The sequence below is a fragment of the Chironomus tepperi genome, unplaced genomic scaffold (genome assembly GCF_022539635.2).
Source record: "Chironomus tepperi strain 1889 unplaced genomic scaffold, CSIRO-AGI_Ctep_v1 contig_260, whole genome shotgun sequence".
Lineage (NCBI taxonomy): Eukaryota > Metazoa > Arthropoda > Insecta > Diptera > Chironomidae > Chironomus > Chironomus tepperi.
In genome coordinates, this window is record NW_027226382.1 from 293,465 (window position 1) to 306,892 (window position 13,428).

The 13,428-nt window shown below is 31.0% G+C and overlaps 1 protein-coding gene across 1 annotated transcript in view; it reads left to right on the top strand.

Annotated features, from left to right (window-relative positions):
* Positions 1-13,428, top strand: part of Stacl (SH3 and cysteine-rich domain-containing protein) — a 173,764-nt gene that overhangs the window by 141,017 nt on the left and 19,319 nt on the right. Inside the window, 3 exon segments of the mRNA XM_070641878.1 lie at positions 1,216-1,488; positions 4,203-4,364; positions 4,642-4,668. Coding sequence (XP_070497979.1) covers positions 1,216-1,488; positions 4,203-4,364; positions 4,642-4,668 — 462 coding nt within the window.

The following is a 13,428-nucleotide window of genomic DNA, read 5'->3' on the forward strand; positions in this document are numbered from 1 at the left end:
CTGTTATTATGATTTTCATTTTCCTTATGATTTTCTTGAATATCATGCTTTTGAATGTATATTTTTCTTGGTATTTTGAAATGAAATATGAACATATGTAATATAACGTAATAATCAATATAATGTATATGGCATAATCACTTTAATTAAGATGTATAATTGTATCCTTGCATCGCGATAATGCTTTTTAAAAACATTTTCATGTTGTTCATTTGATGAACAAAACATTTAAAAATATCTGCAATACATAGCATAATGATCAATTGATTCAAATTGGAAAATTTTCTTCTCAATATAGCTTTTGTTGCTTTTAATTTAATTGACTTGTTAAACAGGTTTTTAAGTGCTTTAAGACACTGTCTTGGCTACTAGCTTTGTTCAAATTTTGATATGCTTTATCCTCCTATTGAAGTATGATGTATCCGAAAATATTCTTTAAAATAGAGCTTATTAGGTAAATTTTCATCATACCCTAACAGGTAAAGAGCATGCTTTAATGATACTGAATCACAGAAAAGATATCTAGAAGTGGTCTCTTTGTTTGTAAGGGTTATGTACCGAGATGTTTTTCTGCAGGTACACTAGGCCATATTTACAATGATAAGGTTGATAATAATTCAGAATAAATAAAAAACCTGAAAAAACTGAAGCTTATATTTTAAAGAAATTACTATGATTGGAATTACTTTGATCAGAACAGCTTGAACGACAATATCTCTCTTAGGACATGGCATAGAAAAGACGAAAAATATTGTCCCAGACCGACGTGAGCTAAGCTGAAGAATGGCTTTTACTGAATCTGACTCTAAATCAGAACCACCCCTAATTGACAATAACCATGCTCATAATCAATATAATTAAGCAAAGCATACTCATAAGTATGTTCTTTGTCTACTCAGACACGCCTGTCTGGATCAGCATTTTCCGTTGCTTCATTGCCGTGTATTTTTCGGGTATGCTTTTCAACTTAAATTTCCATTATCGTATTGAGAAGAAAATTTTCCCCTAATTTAAATACAAAATCCAATTTTCATATTAAAGAACAATAAAAAAATATCAAAATTAACAAAAAATATTCATATTTATTCTAATCATTTTCCAACCCTCCGCGATATCCTCCAAAACAAAAAAAATTAACAATCCACAAAAAATATTTCATGTGTGGCAAATGCTTCATCCTCATACATCTTGCAAAAAAAAACAATAAAAATTTAGAACCAAATGATCTCGATACAATCTATAAAGTATTAAAGAAGGCGGGCGAAATGTCAGCAGCTACAGAAAAGAGTCAGATGAGTGGAACAACATCATCGAATTTATTATCGACGCCGATGGATATTCCAGTTGTGAATATAAATGTTCCAGATTATCCAGATAGAGAGCCAAGAAGTTCAACTGGTGCAACAACAAGGGGACCACAAATTAAGTCACTTGGACCACAGCAGAAACAAGGACTTACTGCTCCGTTGACTGACATTTCCTGTTCAGGTCCGAAATTCTTCATAAAAAGCAAAATTTCATACATTTTAATGCACACAAAAAAGTTTCTGTCCCTTTTTTATTCTTCTTACTTGCGCTTCCCTTCTTCAGTAATTTTTCACACGATTTTCTGCATATATCAAAAGTTCTTAATTTTAAGTATTCACAACATCCATGCAATAAGCATTATAAGAATGTGAAAAGTACCTATAAACACCCTTCACTATGTCCAGATTATTCTTTTCTTTTTTGTTGTTCTAACATTCGTCTTATGTATGAAATATAAAAAAATTTATTCACAAGTACACAATTGTTATTTTGTTAAGGCCCCACAAGGGACAATAAAGAAAAAGCACCAAAAAAAGCTTTTTTTTCACTTCACGTACAGAAATAATATAAGTTAAATGAATCATTCGGATTCTGGTATTAATTTTGGTTAGGCGCATTTTTCTGTGGATATTTGGAATTGAGGTGAGCTTATGGTATTGATATAGAACACATAGTCTGCAACACAATGTCAAGTTGCCACCAAATTATCGCAATTACCAAGATTGTTTTCAGTTACACTGATTGCTTGACTGTCGTGCAGATAACATTAAAGTTAGGACTGAACTGGAAATTAGAGTCGTCTTTTTAGATTTTTGAACGATACATTACGTCTTCCGCTAAGTATTCATCTGATCTGCCGATTTTTTAAATTTTGTTGCAGACTATACTTTGCATGGTGACCAAAAGGACTCGAAATTCTTCATATTCCTTAAAAATTTAATTACTTAAAATTAACCCGATCAGCACATCTTGAAATGTTGCAACCACGGGAACGAGGGAGCTTTATACATTAAACCAAGTCACAGCTAATTGTCAAATTGGTCTTTTTCGCTAAGAAACTGCTATTTGGCTGTGACTTGATTTTAAGTGACAAATTGGTCATTTTCTGTGACTTGACTCCACATGTAGAGCCATCTCGTCACCCTAATGCTAACATTTCATTATATGTCAATCTGGTAAAACAGCAGACAACTAAAATCCCAATAAATTCCAAATTTCCACCGAAAAATGCGCCAACTAAAGAAGAAAGACAATGAAAGGCTCTTTTATGCACCAGCACATAAATACAGAGCAAAAAAAAATATAATTTTTTTATTTATTTCTTTTCACCATTTTTTTGAGGAATGCAAAATATGAGCTGAAAATATTTCAAATCCTTTTGTATACACACATCTCTCTCTTCTAATACCGCCACTTATACAACATAAATTTGTATTCAAAATATAGAATGTATGATTTTTTTTTAGATACATATATCCAATGGAATTCGTTTGAATTTAAAGGTTTATTATTATAAAGTCAAACAGTGCTTTAAGTGTTGATATTAAAATCTATGCTAGAATTGAATTTTAAAGCTCTAAGTAGAAATGCTTTTTGAATTTGTCACAGTACTTCCTGAGGAGCACAATTGATGAAAGTTCCGCTAAGGAGCTTTTAAAGCTGAAATAAAGCTCTTTTATTAACATTGAATGGAAGCCGTCTCCATATGACATCTATATGGGAGTCTAATAGAGGTGGCTGTCATTTGGTGAAGGATCCTTAGAAGCTCCTTGGTAGAGCTTCCTTCATTTGTGTTACTCGGATCTTATTAGTAATTCCTCGGTTTAATTCTTTTACCTGAGTGGTATGTGAGGTGAGGGGTCAATAGATTTAAATATATTTTTATCCAATCGATATGCAATTTCAAACAGCACAGCTGCAATGCCTCGCCATCTCTATACCTCTCAGAACATTTAATTTCTTGATTTTTCAATACAAAATATGTATAAATAGATGCAAAAAATTATTGGCAAATTGTGAATTTATTCTATATATTTTTCTCATTCATATTTTTTTGGCTTTTTGAATATTTATCATGTGGATTATTCTATGCTTAGAATTGAAACTTTTTCATTGTAGATGCTGAATATAAAAATATTAGTGCTATAGAAATATTTTTCAATTCATACTGTCATGCATAAATTTTTTTATTCCTACCCCCAATTTTTTTGTGCTCTTTTGATTTTATTTAAATTCAATTTGATTTTTTATATTGGCTTTTTTTTTATTGTGATCATTTGATTATTTATGACTTGAAAAGCTTTTCGTATCTTGAGTTAAAGTTTTGAAACTTTAAAATAATTTAATCAAGCTTATTTTTTTTTTTGTATCGCGTTGAGCTGAAAATCGATGATGTTTCCGCTTGTTTTTTGACGGAAATCATTCGAACTTTATCAAATTAACGTCATTCACTCAAGATACTTTAGTATAAATAGACTCTTTACTATAGAATCTATAGCAGTGATGGACAATCTTTCATTTTTGTGGTACACCTTGGTGGTGAGCATCTATCGAAATTGCACGTTGCATTCGGTTTAAGGCAATCCAAACAATATTGGCAGCACTCAAGTGTGCCGTGACACACAGGTTGTCCACCACTGATCTATAGAATAATACTAGATTTTCAAAATAAATTAGAAATAGCGCTGCAAAAAAAAAAATTTTAAAAAAGAGCAAATTCCAGAAAAAATGACAAATATTTGACATCCTCTCCCAATATCCTAGACTAATATAGACTATCCCCAATAGAATAGTCATACTAATAATATAAATCCTCTAAAACAATCAAGATTAAAGCTTGCAATCTATCCAACTAATTGATTTTATTTGAAATACCTTAAAATTACCTTAATTAGACCGTCAAAATGTTGCTGCATCAACATCATCGTCCACAGCCGTACCCCAAATTTATGATCCAGGCGTTCGACGTCGCTTATTTGCTGGATTCCGTCCACTGTCCGGATTTGGTCTTTTGCGAATGCGTTCTTCACAAAACCGATCCATATCGCTGCCAGAAAGTAAATTCCTATTCTTAGATGTAGACAACTTTTTTTTTGTTGATTTATTTCCATTTTCTAAAGCTCATTTAAGTGTTTCTACAAATCTTTCAAATTTTATATTTTGTCTTTTTTTGAACTCAAAATTTGTTTTTTTTTAAAACTTTTTCTAAACAAAATTTTCATATTTTTTAATTCAAAATTTTTTTCTCCTCTTTTTCCATTTTTTCTAAACTTAAAAAAATTAAATTAAAAAAAATAAACTAAAATTCCGAATCTAAAATGTCATGTTTTGAAGAGCGAAATGACGCTGTATTTGATGTTTGTATGGAGAAAATTTTTATACTAAATTAAATTTTTATGTCAAACAAAATTAGCAAATTATTGCAATTATAGGATTCCCACCTCCCCACACTATATGTTCACAATTTCACTATAGTCGCTCTCATAACACATTGATGTACCCCCTTACTATTATGTTTATATCCATTCTTGTCACCTTTACAGTGCTTCCAATAGTCCTCTCTCTCTCTCATTTTATGTAAATACAATTTATGTAGAATATGTAAATTTTGGTACCTTAAGTATTAATAACTCTAGTAGTGTCTAATAAATGCTAGTAAATCATAGCTACTAGTTAGTAGATTTAAAGTAAACTACATTATATTCTCTAGAATGCTTTTCAAGAGTCTGAATTACTAGTATAGACATTTAAAGCTTTTCTAGACATGCAGCATAACTATAGTCTCCATTTGTTTTAATAATTTAAAAGTCAAACGGATTATTTAAATATTGAATCATTTACATTAAGGAATGGGGACTTCAAATGTTGAATACCGGGTCTTGGGTATGGTCTCGAATGATATGAATGAGGAACGCTTCGCTAGGGAGCTTTTAAGGCACTTTAAGGCTCTAACAAAGCTCTTTTACTAACATCAAAAGGTCAACCATTTGGTCCTCCATTTGACGTCCATTTCAGTCAAGTAGCTTCAATTTGGTTTTAATAAAGAAGCTTAGACAGAGTTTTCTTCATTTATATTGCTCGGAATTGCTAGTATCATAATTCAAAGACTCAATATAAGCACGTAAATTAAGATCATACATTACCTTATTGTTATTGCAATTTAATCATCAAAAGCATTAATATTCAGGTCATGTAAATTCCATGCCAATTGTAAAATTCAACATAATTCTTTCAACTTTATGATCTTTTTCTAATCTACAGCATATAAAGCATGTAAATTTAATAATTCAATTTCATTGCTTTTATCTTCATAAAGTCTAAAAAAAGAACATAAAAACAATAAATTTTCCACAAGATAAAATTTCAAAGAAACGACTGCTCACCTTCAACTGATCCGCATTTGCTTTAGCAACAACAAATAAAGTCAATTCAACAGCCTCAAAATTTATATCTCCCATTTCTTTTCGAATAAATATCCATCCTGTTTTATTTTTGGAACATAAAATATTGTATTTATTATTTGAAGCATGAAGCTTTAACACATCCACACACAAATACAACAACAATTGTAACAGAATAAAGGAAGAAATTACATTTTTGTTGATTAGATTATATCCTTGGATGGATTTTGTCAAGGTTTTGTTAGTGGGCAGCTTGATGATATGACTAGTTATTGTGTAATTGTCAGGACGACAAACTGTATACGAGTGTAATTAGCTTACTATCTATCCATATCTAGATCGATGCATAAATGGATTTTAGGTCAAATTGTCATTGCCAAAGCTGGATAGAATTCGAAATTTCGACAATTTAGTTCCACATATATCCCTGAAGTTCAGACATCATAAGTGATCTAGGTAAAGGTATTTGAGAACAAGAACGAATCTTGGAGTCTCGGTCTCGATCCCGGTTTTGGTCTCAGTCTCGGTTTCGGTTCAGGTTTCAGTCCTGGTCGTGGCAATTCGACACTTCGAGAGGCTTCCATGTTCAAATTGTCATTACCAGCAATTCTAGATCAAAACCTTTACAAGGACATACACAAACATAAAAGCACTTCCATTCACTCGATGAGCTTTCATTGTTGAGTGTTCAATTTATTGATATGATGAAATTACAAGAGAAGAACATCGCATAGCTGTTACTTTTATAACAAATGTACATATATGTACAGTAGAAAAGCATAGAATATTTATTAAAGATGAAAAGAATGTGGCCGATTTGTTGTTAGGGAATGAACAATGACAAATTTTACTGTACACACAGACAATGGCAAATTGATCATATTTTCCGATATAAAGAATGACCAAGCAATTTTTTATGCTTTATGGAAATTTTCTATTGTCGGATATAAATTTATTATCTTAAAACGATTTTGACTTGAACAATATTTTTTACGGTAAATATGCAATTCCGTTGTAAACGGTTTGATAGGAAATAGGAATAAATTTTGTTTGCTGATATGAAAAAGCATTTAGAGTCTAGAATTGGGTTTTACTTAAAAATCAATAGATTGTACGTATACTGAAGGTCTTTTTGGGATATACAAATTCTTAGTGCTTGGAGGATTGCTAGATCAAATTACTGATCTAGGTTAACTCTTATCCACAAGCAAAACAAATAAAGAAGACTCCGCAAGGGAGCATTTGAGGCTGCTAAGAGCTATTTTATTAAGACTAAATAGACGGCTTATTTGTGGGAGCCATATACCGAATGCCTATGTAGCACATGATGCCTTATGCATGCTTATCTTGAGAGCTCTGTGACGAAGCTTTCTTCATTTGTGGCGCTCGGAATCTGTGAAAATAGGCTTTGGCTATGCAGATCATTGTGATTCAGACCTTTGCTATAGCGATTCACGTCTAATAATTGCTAAACGAGTAAGTGCACCAGATATCTGCACTCAGTCGATCAACAAGTTTATAGTGGGATCAAAACACTTCTTTGATGACACTACTGTTGCAACCTACAAAGGAAAGCTATAATTCATGTTTCAACTATATATGATTTAAAAAAGGACAAGACAGGGATCGCAGGGTCGTTATTAAAAAAATTAGATACCGAAGCTTTAAACCATTTCGGCTCCGAGCCATTTCAACTTATCATTTTCAAAATTGACCCAAAAAATGACTTCAATTTACCTCAAAACTTTAATTCATGCTCAAAATTCAATGCCCATTTCCATGCATCAATTATTTCTAATCAACCTTTCAGTCATCAAAATGTTGCAATCAATTAAAAATATTTTAATTTTAATTTCACAAAATTCAATTTATTGGATTTGATTTCATGATATTGAGTAAAACACATGCGGAATCGGTCATGTATATTAAATTAAATGAAAATGTTTAAAATATTATATTAAATGATATATCCACAAAATTCATTCACACATACACACACCATTGACCACAAAATTTAGATCAAATATTTATTTAATATTATTGCAATAGACACATCATCATCAATATAATCTATCTGAATTGAATCTCTGTCCGAGATATTGTATGATAGTGTGGGTGGAAGTTCAGGGGAGCTAAATGATAAATGGATATATCCCGTATTTGAAATTTTGATTTTCATTTTAACAACATTTTCATGTTAAATGTGCAGACTGTATCAAAACATTTATCTTTGATGTGGTAAAATTCATTTTGTGGTCATACTGCTGATGCTGTTAGCCAATATTGATGTCCAATTTTTTTGAATATCCTACACATATCTGGTTTAAGAAATTGCAATATTGTGTAAAAATTTTTGTGTATTGTATCTGAAATGTTCAATTGGTTTGGGCATGAAATCAATGTATACAGCATGTGCAGTGGGTATTTTTTTTCGGGTGAGATAAATAAAATTCATATCTATTGGTGTTCTGACATGTTCTGCATTTTGTAAAACATTTTATTCTGGCTTTTTCAAAAAAAAAATAATAAATTTTCTCTTTTTTGTAAATTAAAAAATTTTATGCAATCAATATCTGGATATAGAGCAGTGGTGGAGAACCTTTTATTTTTTGTGGCACGCCTTGGTAATGTGAAACCTTGGTGATACGATTCATTGTATTTCCAAGGATGTTTGCCAGCATATTAGTGTGCCGCGACACACACGTTATCCATCACTGAAAAAGACTATAAAATAGGAATATTCAATCAACGATAGTAGCCATAAAGCTACAGTCATCTGTTCGATTTCATACGAATTATGATGATTATGATGATGAATATTCCCTAATTGACCAGAATTCCACTTGTTAGACAAACTTAAGATATATCCTAATGGAACTCAAGATCTGCATTTCTTATTCACTTCCATTTATTTTATTATCTTTTTTTTAATGGTGACCACATTTTGAATAAATTGTAGAAGTACAGCAACTGATATTTTATGATATATTTTATTTTGTTCTCATTGTCTGTGGCTTGCCAAAATTATTCAAATAAAATTGAGAGTCAAATTTCTTAATTTGCAATTACTGTTTATGCTATGCAGGCATGAAAAACAATACAGCGACTTTATTGTTATGAAATAGACAGGAATTTCAATTTTGCCATTACATAATTGCTTAATGCTCAGGCGACAAAAATCACGGACTGGATTTTTTTAGTACGGCTTCTTTAAGGCTGCTACTCACGTTTTCTTTTATTAACAATTAATGGAAATGGTTTCTATATGGCTTCCATACTATAGTGTCAGAGCAAAGTGGAATTTGAGATATTAAGCCATATATAAGCTTGAACTACTTCTTACTTACTTCGCTGGTCGAACATATCAATTGTAATCTATGGCCTCGATAAGCTCTATCGCTTGCCAATTTCAAATACCAAAAGCTAAATTGTCAATATCAACAGATTCCTTCCCAGAACTCCTCCTTAATACCGATAAAAATTGACTAGTCTATTTGATGATCAAGATTTATGGTCAAAGCTGTTTTCAAACAATTTTCATTAACTCAGTCATTAAGATTCATTATTAAAATATTTGATCATCAAATAAAAATAAAGTAAGACTAAGTTTCAAAACTCTTCAACTTTCACAACTACACTCATAGAAAAAAGTTAATAACTTTTACTAAAAATGTATGAAAATTTTTAATAAAAGTTAATAAATATACATCTTACTAACTTTTATTAAAATTTAATAAAAATTATTAAAAAAATTTTGTTTTCATAAAATTTTAATAACTTTTTTACTAAATTTTAATAATAAGTTAGTAAGATGTATTTTTATTAATTTTTAATAAATTTGTTCGAAAGTTTTAGTAAGAAATTAGTAAAATTTTGTAAGTAATTTTTCCAAAATTAATAAACCTTTTTACTGAGGTTTGCAAACATTAAACTGCTTGTGGAGGCATAACTGAGATCATTTCTCAAGGTTCATGAAAGAAGGGAACATTTGACACCATTTGTGTCGCATAAGGGAGTTAACATTTTATATGAGTTTATATGAGAATTAACATCATACTTGTAACAGTCATTTCTGCATAGGTTTATGAAGTATATAAAGGTATTGAAACCTTACGAATTTCGTATTTTTTGATAAGAAACCTATAACAGCACAAAATGCTGAAAAACTTTAGTAACTTTTATTAAATTTTAATAAATAGTTTTTAAAATTTAATAAAATTTTTTTAAATATAATAATTCTTTTTAAAATTTTAATAAAAATTTTTAAAATTTAGTATTTTTTTACTAAAACCTTTATCAACAACGTTTTAATAACAAATTATTAAATTTTTTTCTAAGAGTGTAGCTGGATAGTTTTTATATGCTGCATAATCTGCATACTTCCTTCATACCAAGGAAGAAACTTTCTCCATATCATAAATCTTATACAAAATTACAAAAAATTTGTCTTTTTTTGCATGGGCATGGTGCGATTCCAAGACAGCAACTTTGTCCTCATTTCTCTCTCAAAATGCTTCACTTGTCCTTTTATGATTGCAATAATTATTTTCAATGAAATTGCATTTTTTTCGGAAGAAATGAAACTGAGCTTGCCTCAAATGCTTTTCATATAAAAAAAAAATAAGAAGCATTGAATTTTTGTTCATATCATAAAACTTTTGTTCCTTCACCATCCATTTTAATTAATTTTTCTTTGTTTATAGTTTTTCTTTCATTCATTTTAAATGCATCATCCCATGAAATTAACGTTTTTTTAAAAAAAAAAAAACTAAGTTTCAAGCAAACAATAAAATAAAAGGAATGGAGATGGAAGTGAGGAATAAAAAAATAATTGAAGCATCATTTTACAACTCTTTCTTTCTCTGCTGAAAAATGAGCTTTTAAGAGAAACTTAAGAATTTTTTTCTCAAGACGTAATTTTGTTGTGTAATATGATGCGGGTTTTGAGCAAGTTGATAAGTTTAAAGTGCAACTAGCACATGGAAATGAAGACTTTGACATTGAAATTGTTTATTATTCTAATAATTGATATTGTTTAAATTGGATGTGACTTCCATATCGCTTACATATGAAGTCATTTATGACCTTGAATGACTCAAATAGAAAAGGCTCAGTGACGACTAAGTTAATGCTTTGTTTCGGATACATTTATTTCCGATCGGCACAAATGAAGAAGTCACCATGTGTATCCATATGACTGCTAAATTAAGGCGGCTTTCAATTGGTGTCATTTGATGTTAATATATGAGCTTTAGCAGAGCATTTAAAGTAAAATTTGTGTCATTCGGAACTCATGTTAAATGGAATCCGATTTTGAGTGAAATCCTCACTCAATTGGTGACTACAACCCAGAGACGGATAGAGTTGTTAATTCTCCATTTCGAGGAAGCCTTCACTTTTTTTGGAGATCGGAGGAGGTCTGACTCCCAGTCTCCAAAACGAACGAAATTGTTTAAAGCACTTTTTTGGGCTTTTTGGAATTATAGAAAATAATGGTTTTGAGTTTAGTGCCTTTCTTTGGTTGTGAAGGTCTACTTCAACGTCTTAAGTTAGGCAACTCTGAAGACAAACTTAATTTGGCTTTATTAAATTCATTTCAGTTAAAGCCTGAACCAAGTCATAATGGAACCTTTTTCAATTGCATCGATCTCGTAACTATTACTATAATGATTCTTCTTTATTAATAATTGAACCTCCATACCTCAGAATAGAAATAAGACCTTAATGATATAGAGTTGCTGGAGATGTTCAGTGCTATTTGCAACGCTCTGACCGGATGGGACTGAGATCCTGATCGACGATAGAATATTTAAGACCTAACACTTACTATATGCTAGAGCTCGAAGTCAACTCGGCTATGGCGTAGAAAAGTCGACTAAAATCGGCTCGGTTCAATATAAAATCTGAGTCGACTTCAAGCTCAGCTCTGTTCTTTTACCTTGAATTGAACAAACCTAAATAAAATATGAGAAAAAGTAGAACAAAAACAAAACTTTTAAAGGAAAAATAAAAAACTTAAAGGAATGAAAAATGAAAACTTAATGAAATAAATAAACAGACATCTATCGCTACTTCCGTTAGCAATAAATATTCTACCCAGCACTAAAAGAAAACTTTTTTATTTTTCATTCCCTCTGTGGTACTTTATGTATGGGAGATACACCTACACGCCTTAATATACCAAAAGTTTCTCATTGTAACCGCATGAAAAGCGGAATTAAATTATATCCGAATTGCATATCTCATCCGTTTATTTACAAGTATGATTTATTCGAATAAATTTTCTGCTTTTCCTGCTTTCTCGTTTGTTTTGGATTTGTAGGAACTAGTTGGATAAAATGAGCAATTTTTTGTAAGACATTCTAATGAAGTTTTATGAATCCATCAGTTCCGGAGCTACGTTGGTGTTGCTCGTAACCTGGTTTGGAGCTATAGACTCTTGTCTTCTATATGTCTTGTTCTCTTCCTTCAAAATGTTCCTTTCAGTCCTAAAAGCTTTCTTTAAATACCTTAGCAGATAAAAAGCTTTCTGACATAAATTAGCTTACTTTTGAGCATCCTCAGTGTCTAATAGGGATCAACGCCATCAAAATACCAGAATTTGTCATCAATATCCATCCATATTTCCATTTTATGCGCTTTATTCATCCCAAGAATAGCTTTGTACATCAATACTTGCTTTACTCCAATATTTTATTCATCCGCTGCTTCAAATGCCTTTTTAATATTCGATTTAAGGCGAATTATCTTAAAACATTTGTTTTTCCATTTTCCATCCCACGCTTATCTCCCAAATTGCATTTAAATTGAATTTTTAAAGTCGTTGCCGAAGAGAAGAAAAATGAAGAATATGCTTAATGATTTATGATAAGCCGATTTGAATTGCTGTATTTACAGAATGGTTTGAAGATTTATCCCGAGTGATTTTGAAGAAATTTTCTAACTAATATCTGATTGCTCCAATAGATCAATCATATGAATGGATTTAATTAATCACCAGAAAATTAAATTCCCAATCAACTCCTCACAGACTTAAATCCCCCAAATAAGATTCGATTCATGTGTGGTATTTTTTGATTAATTTGAAAAAAAGTTTTTTCATCCTTATCCTCCCTCGTGCTGCTAAATTGAGTGAAGCTTTTGCGTGAGTTCTTTCCGTAAATATTTTTCCTGCACATAACTTTTATTTTTATTTTAGAAAAAAAGGATATAAATTGCACAACGTAACGGCAATGGAAAGAAATTTCTCTCTCATAATTCTTTCTTCTATCATGTGGTATGTCTGAGCATTTTCGGAGATTGCTTGAGGAATTTTGATTGTCTGTCTTGTGGCTATAAATAGGAAATACCTTTGGGAGGTTCAAAATGTGCTTAAAGTTGAGTAAATTCTTTAACATTTGACATGAACTTTAAGTATATTATGTTTGAAAGGTCCAGGCTAATGAGCTGTAGGAACTGTGAATTACAACTAGTCTATCCTTCCGCAAGGCTATCAGCAATCAAGACACAGTATGTGACAAAGACCTCAAGATTGTACCCAACACTCAAAAAGAGCTTCGAAAATTAGACATAACTTGGGATTTAACTTAAGACGGTCCCTATGGTTTCCAAACATTAACTAGAACAGGAGCGTTTCAGATCTCCAATTGCCTTCTTTGCACCACCTCACTTCTTGATAATGCTTTTGCAACAGACAATTCATTCTAGTGATAAACTCGAC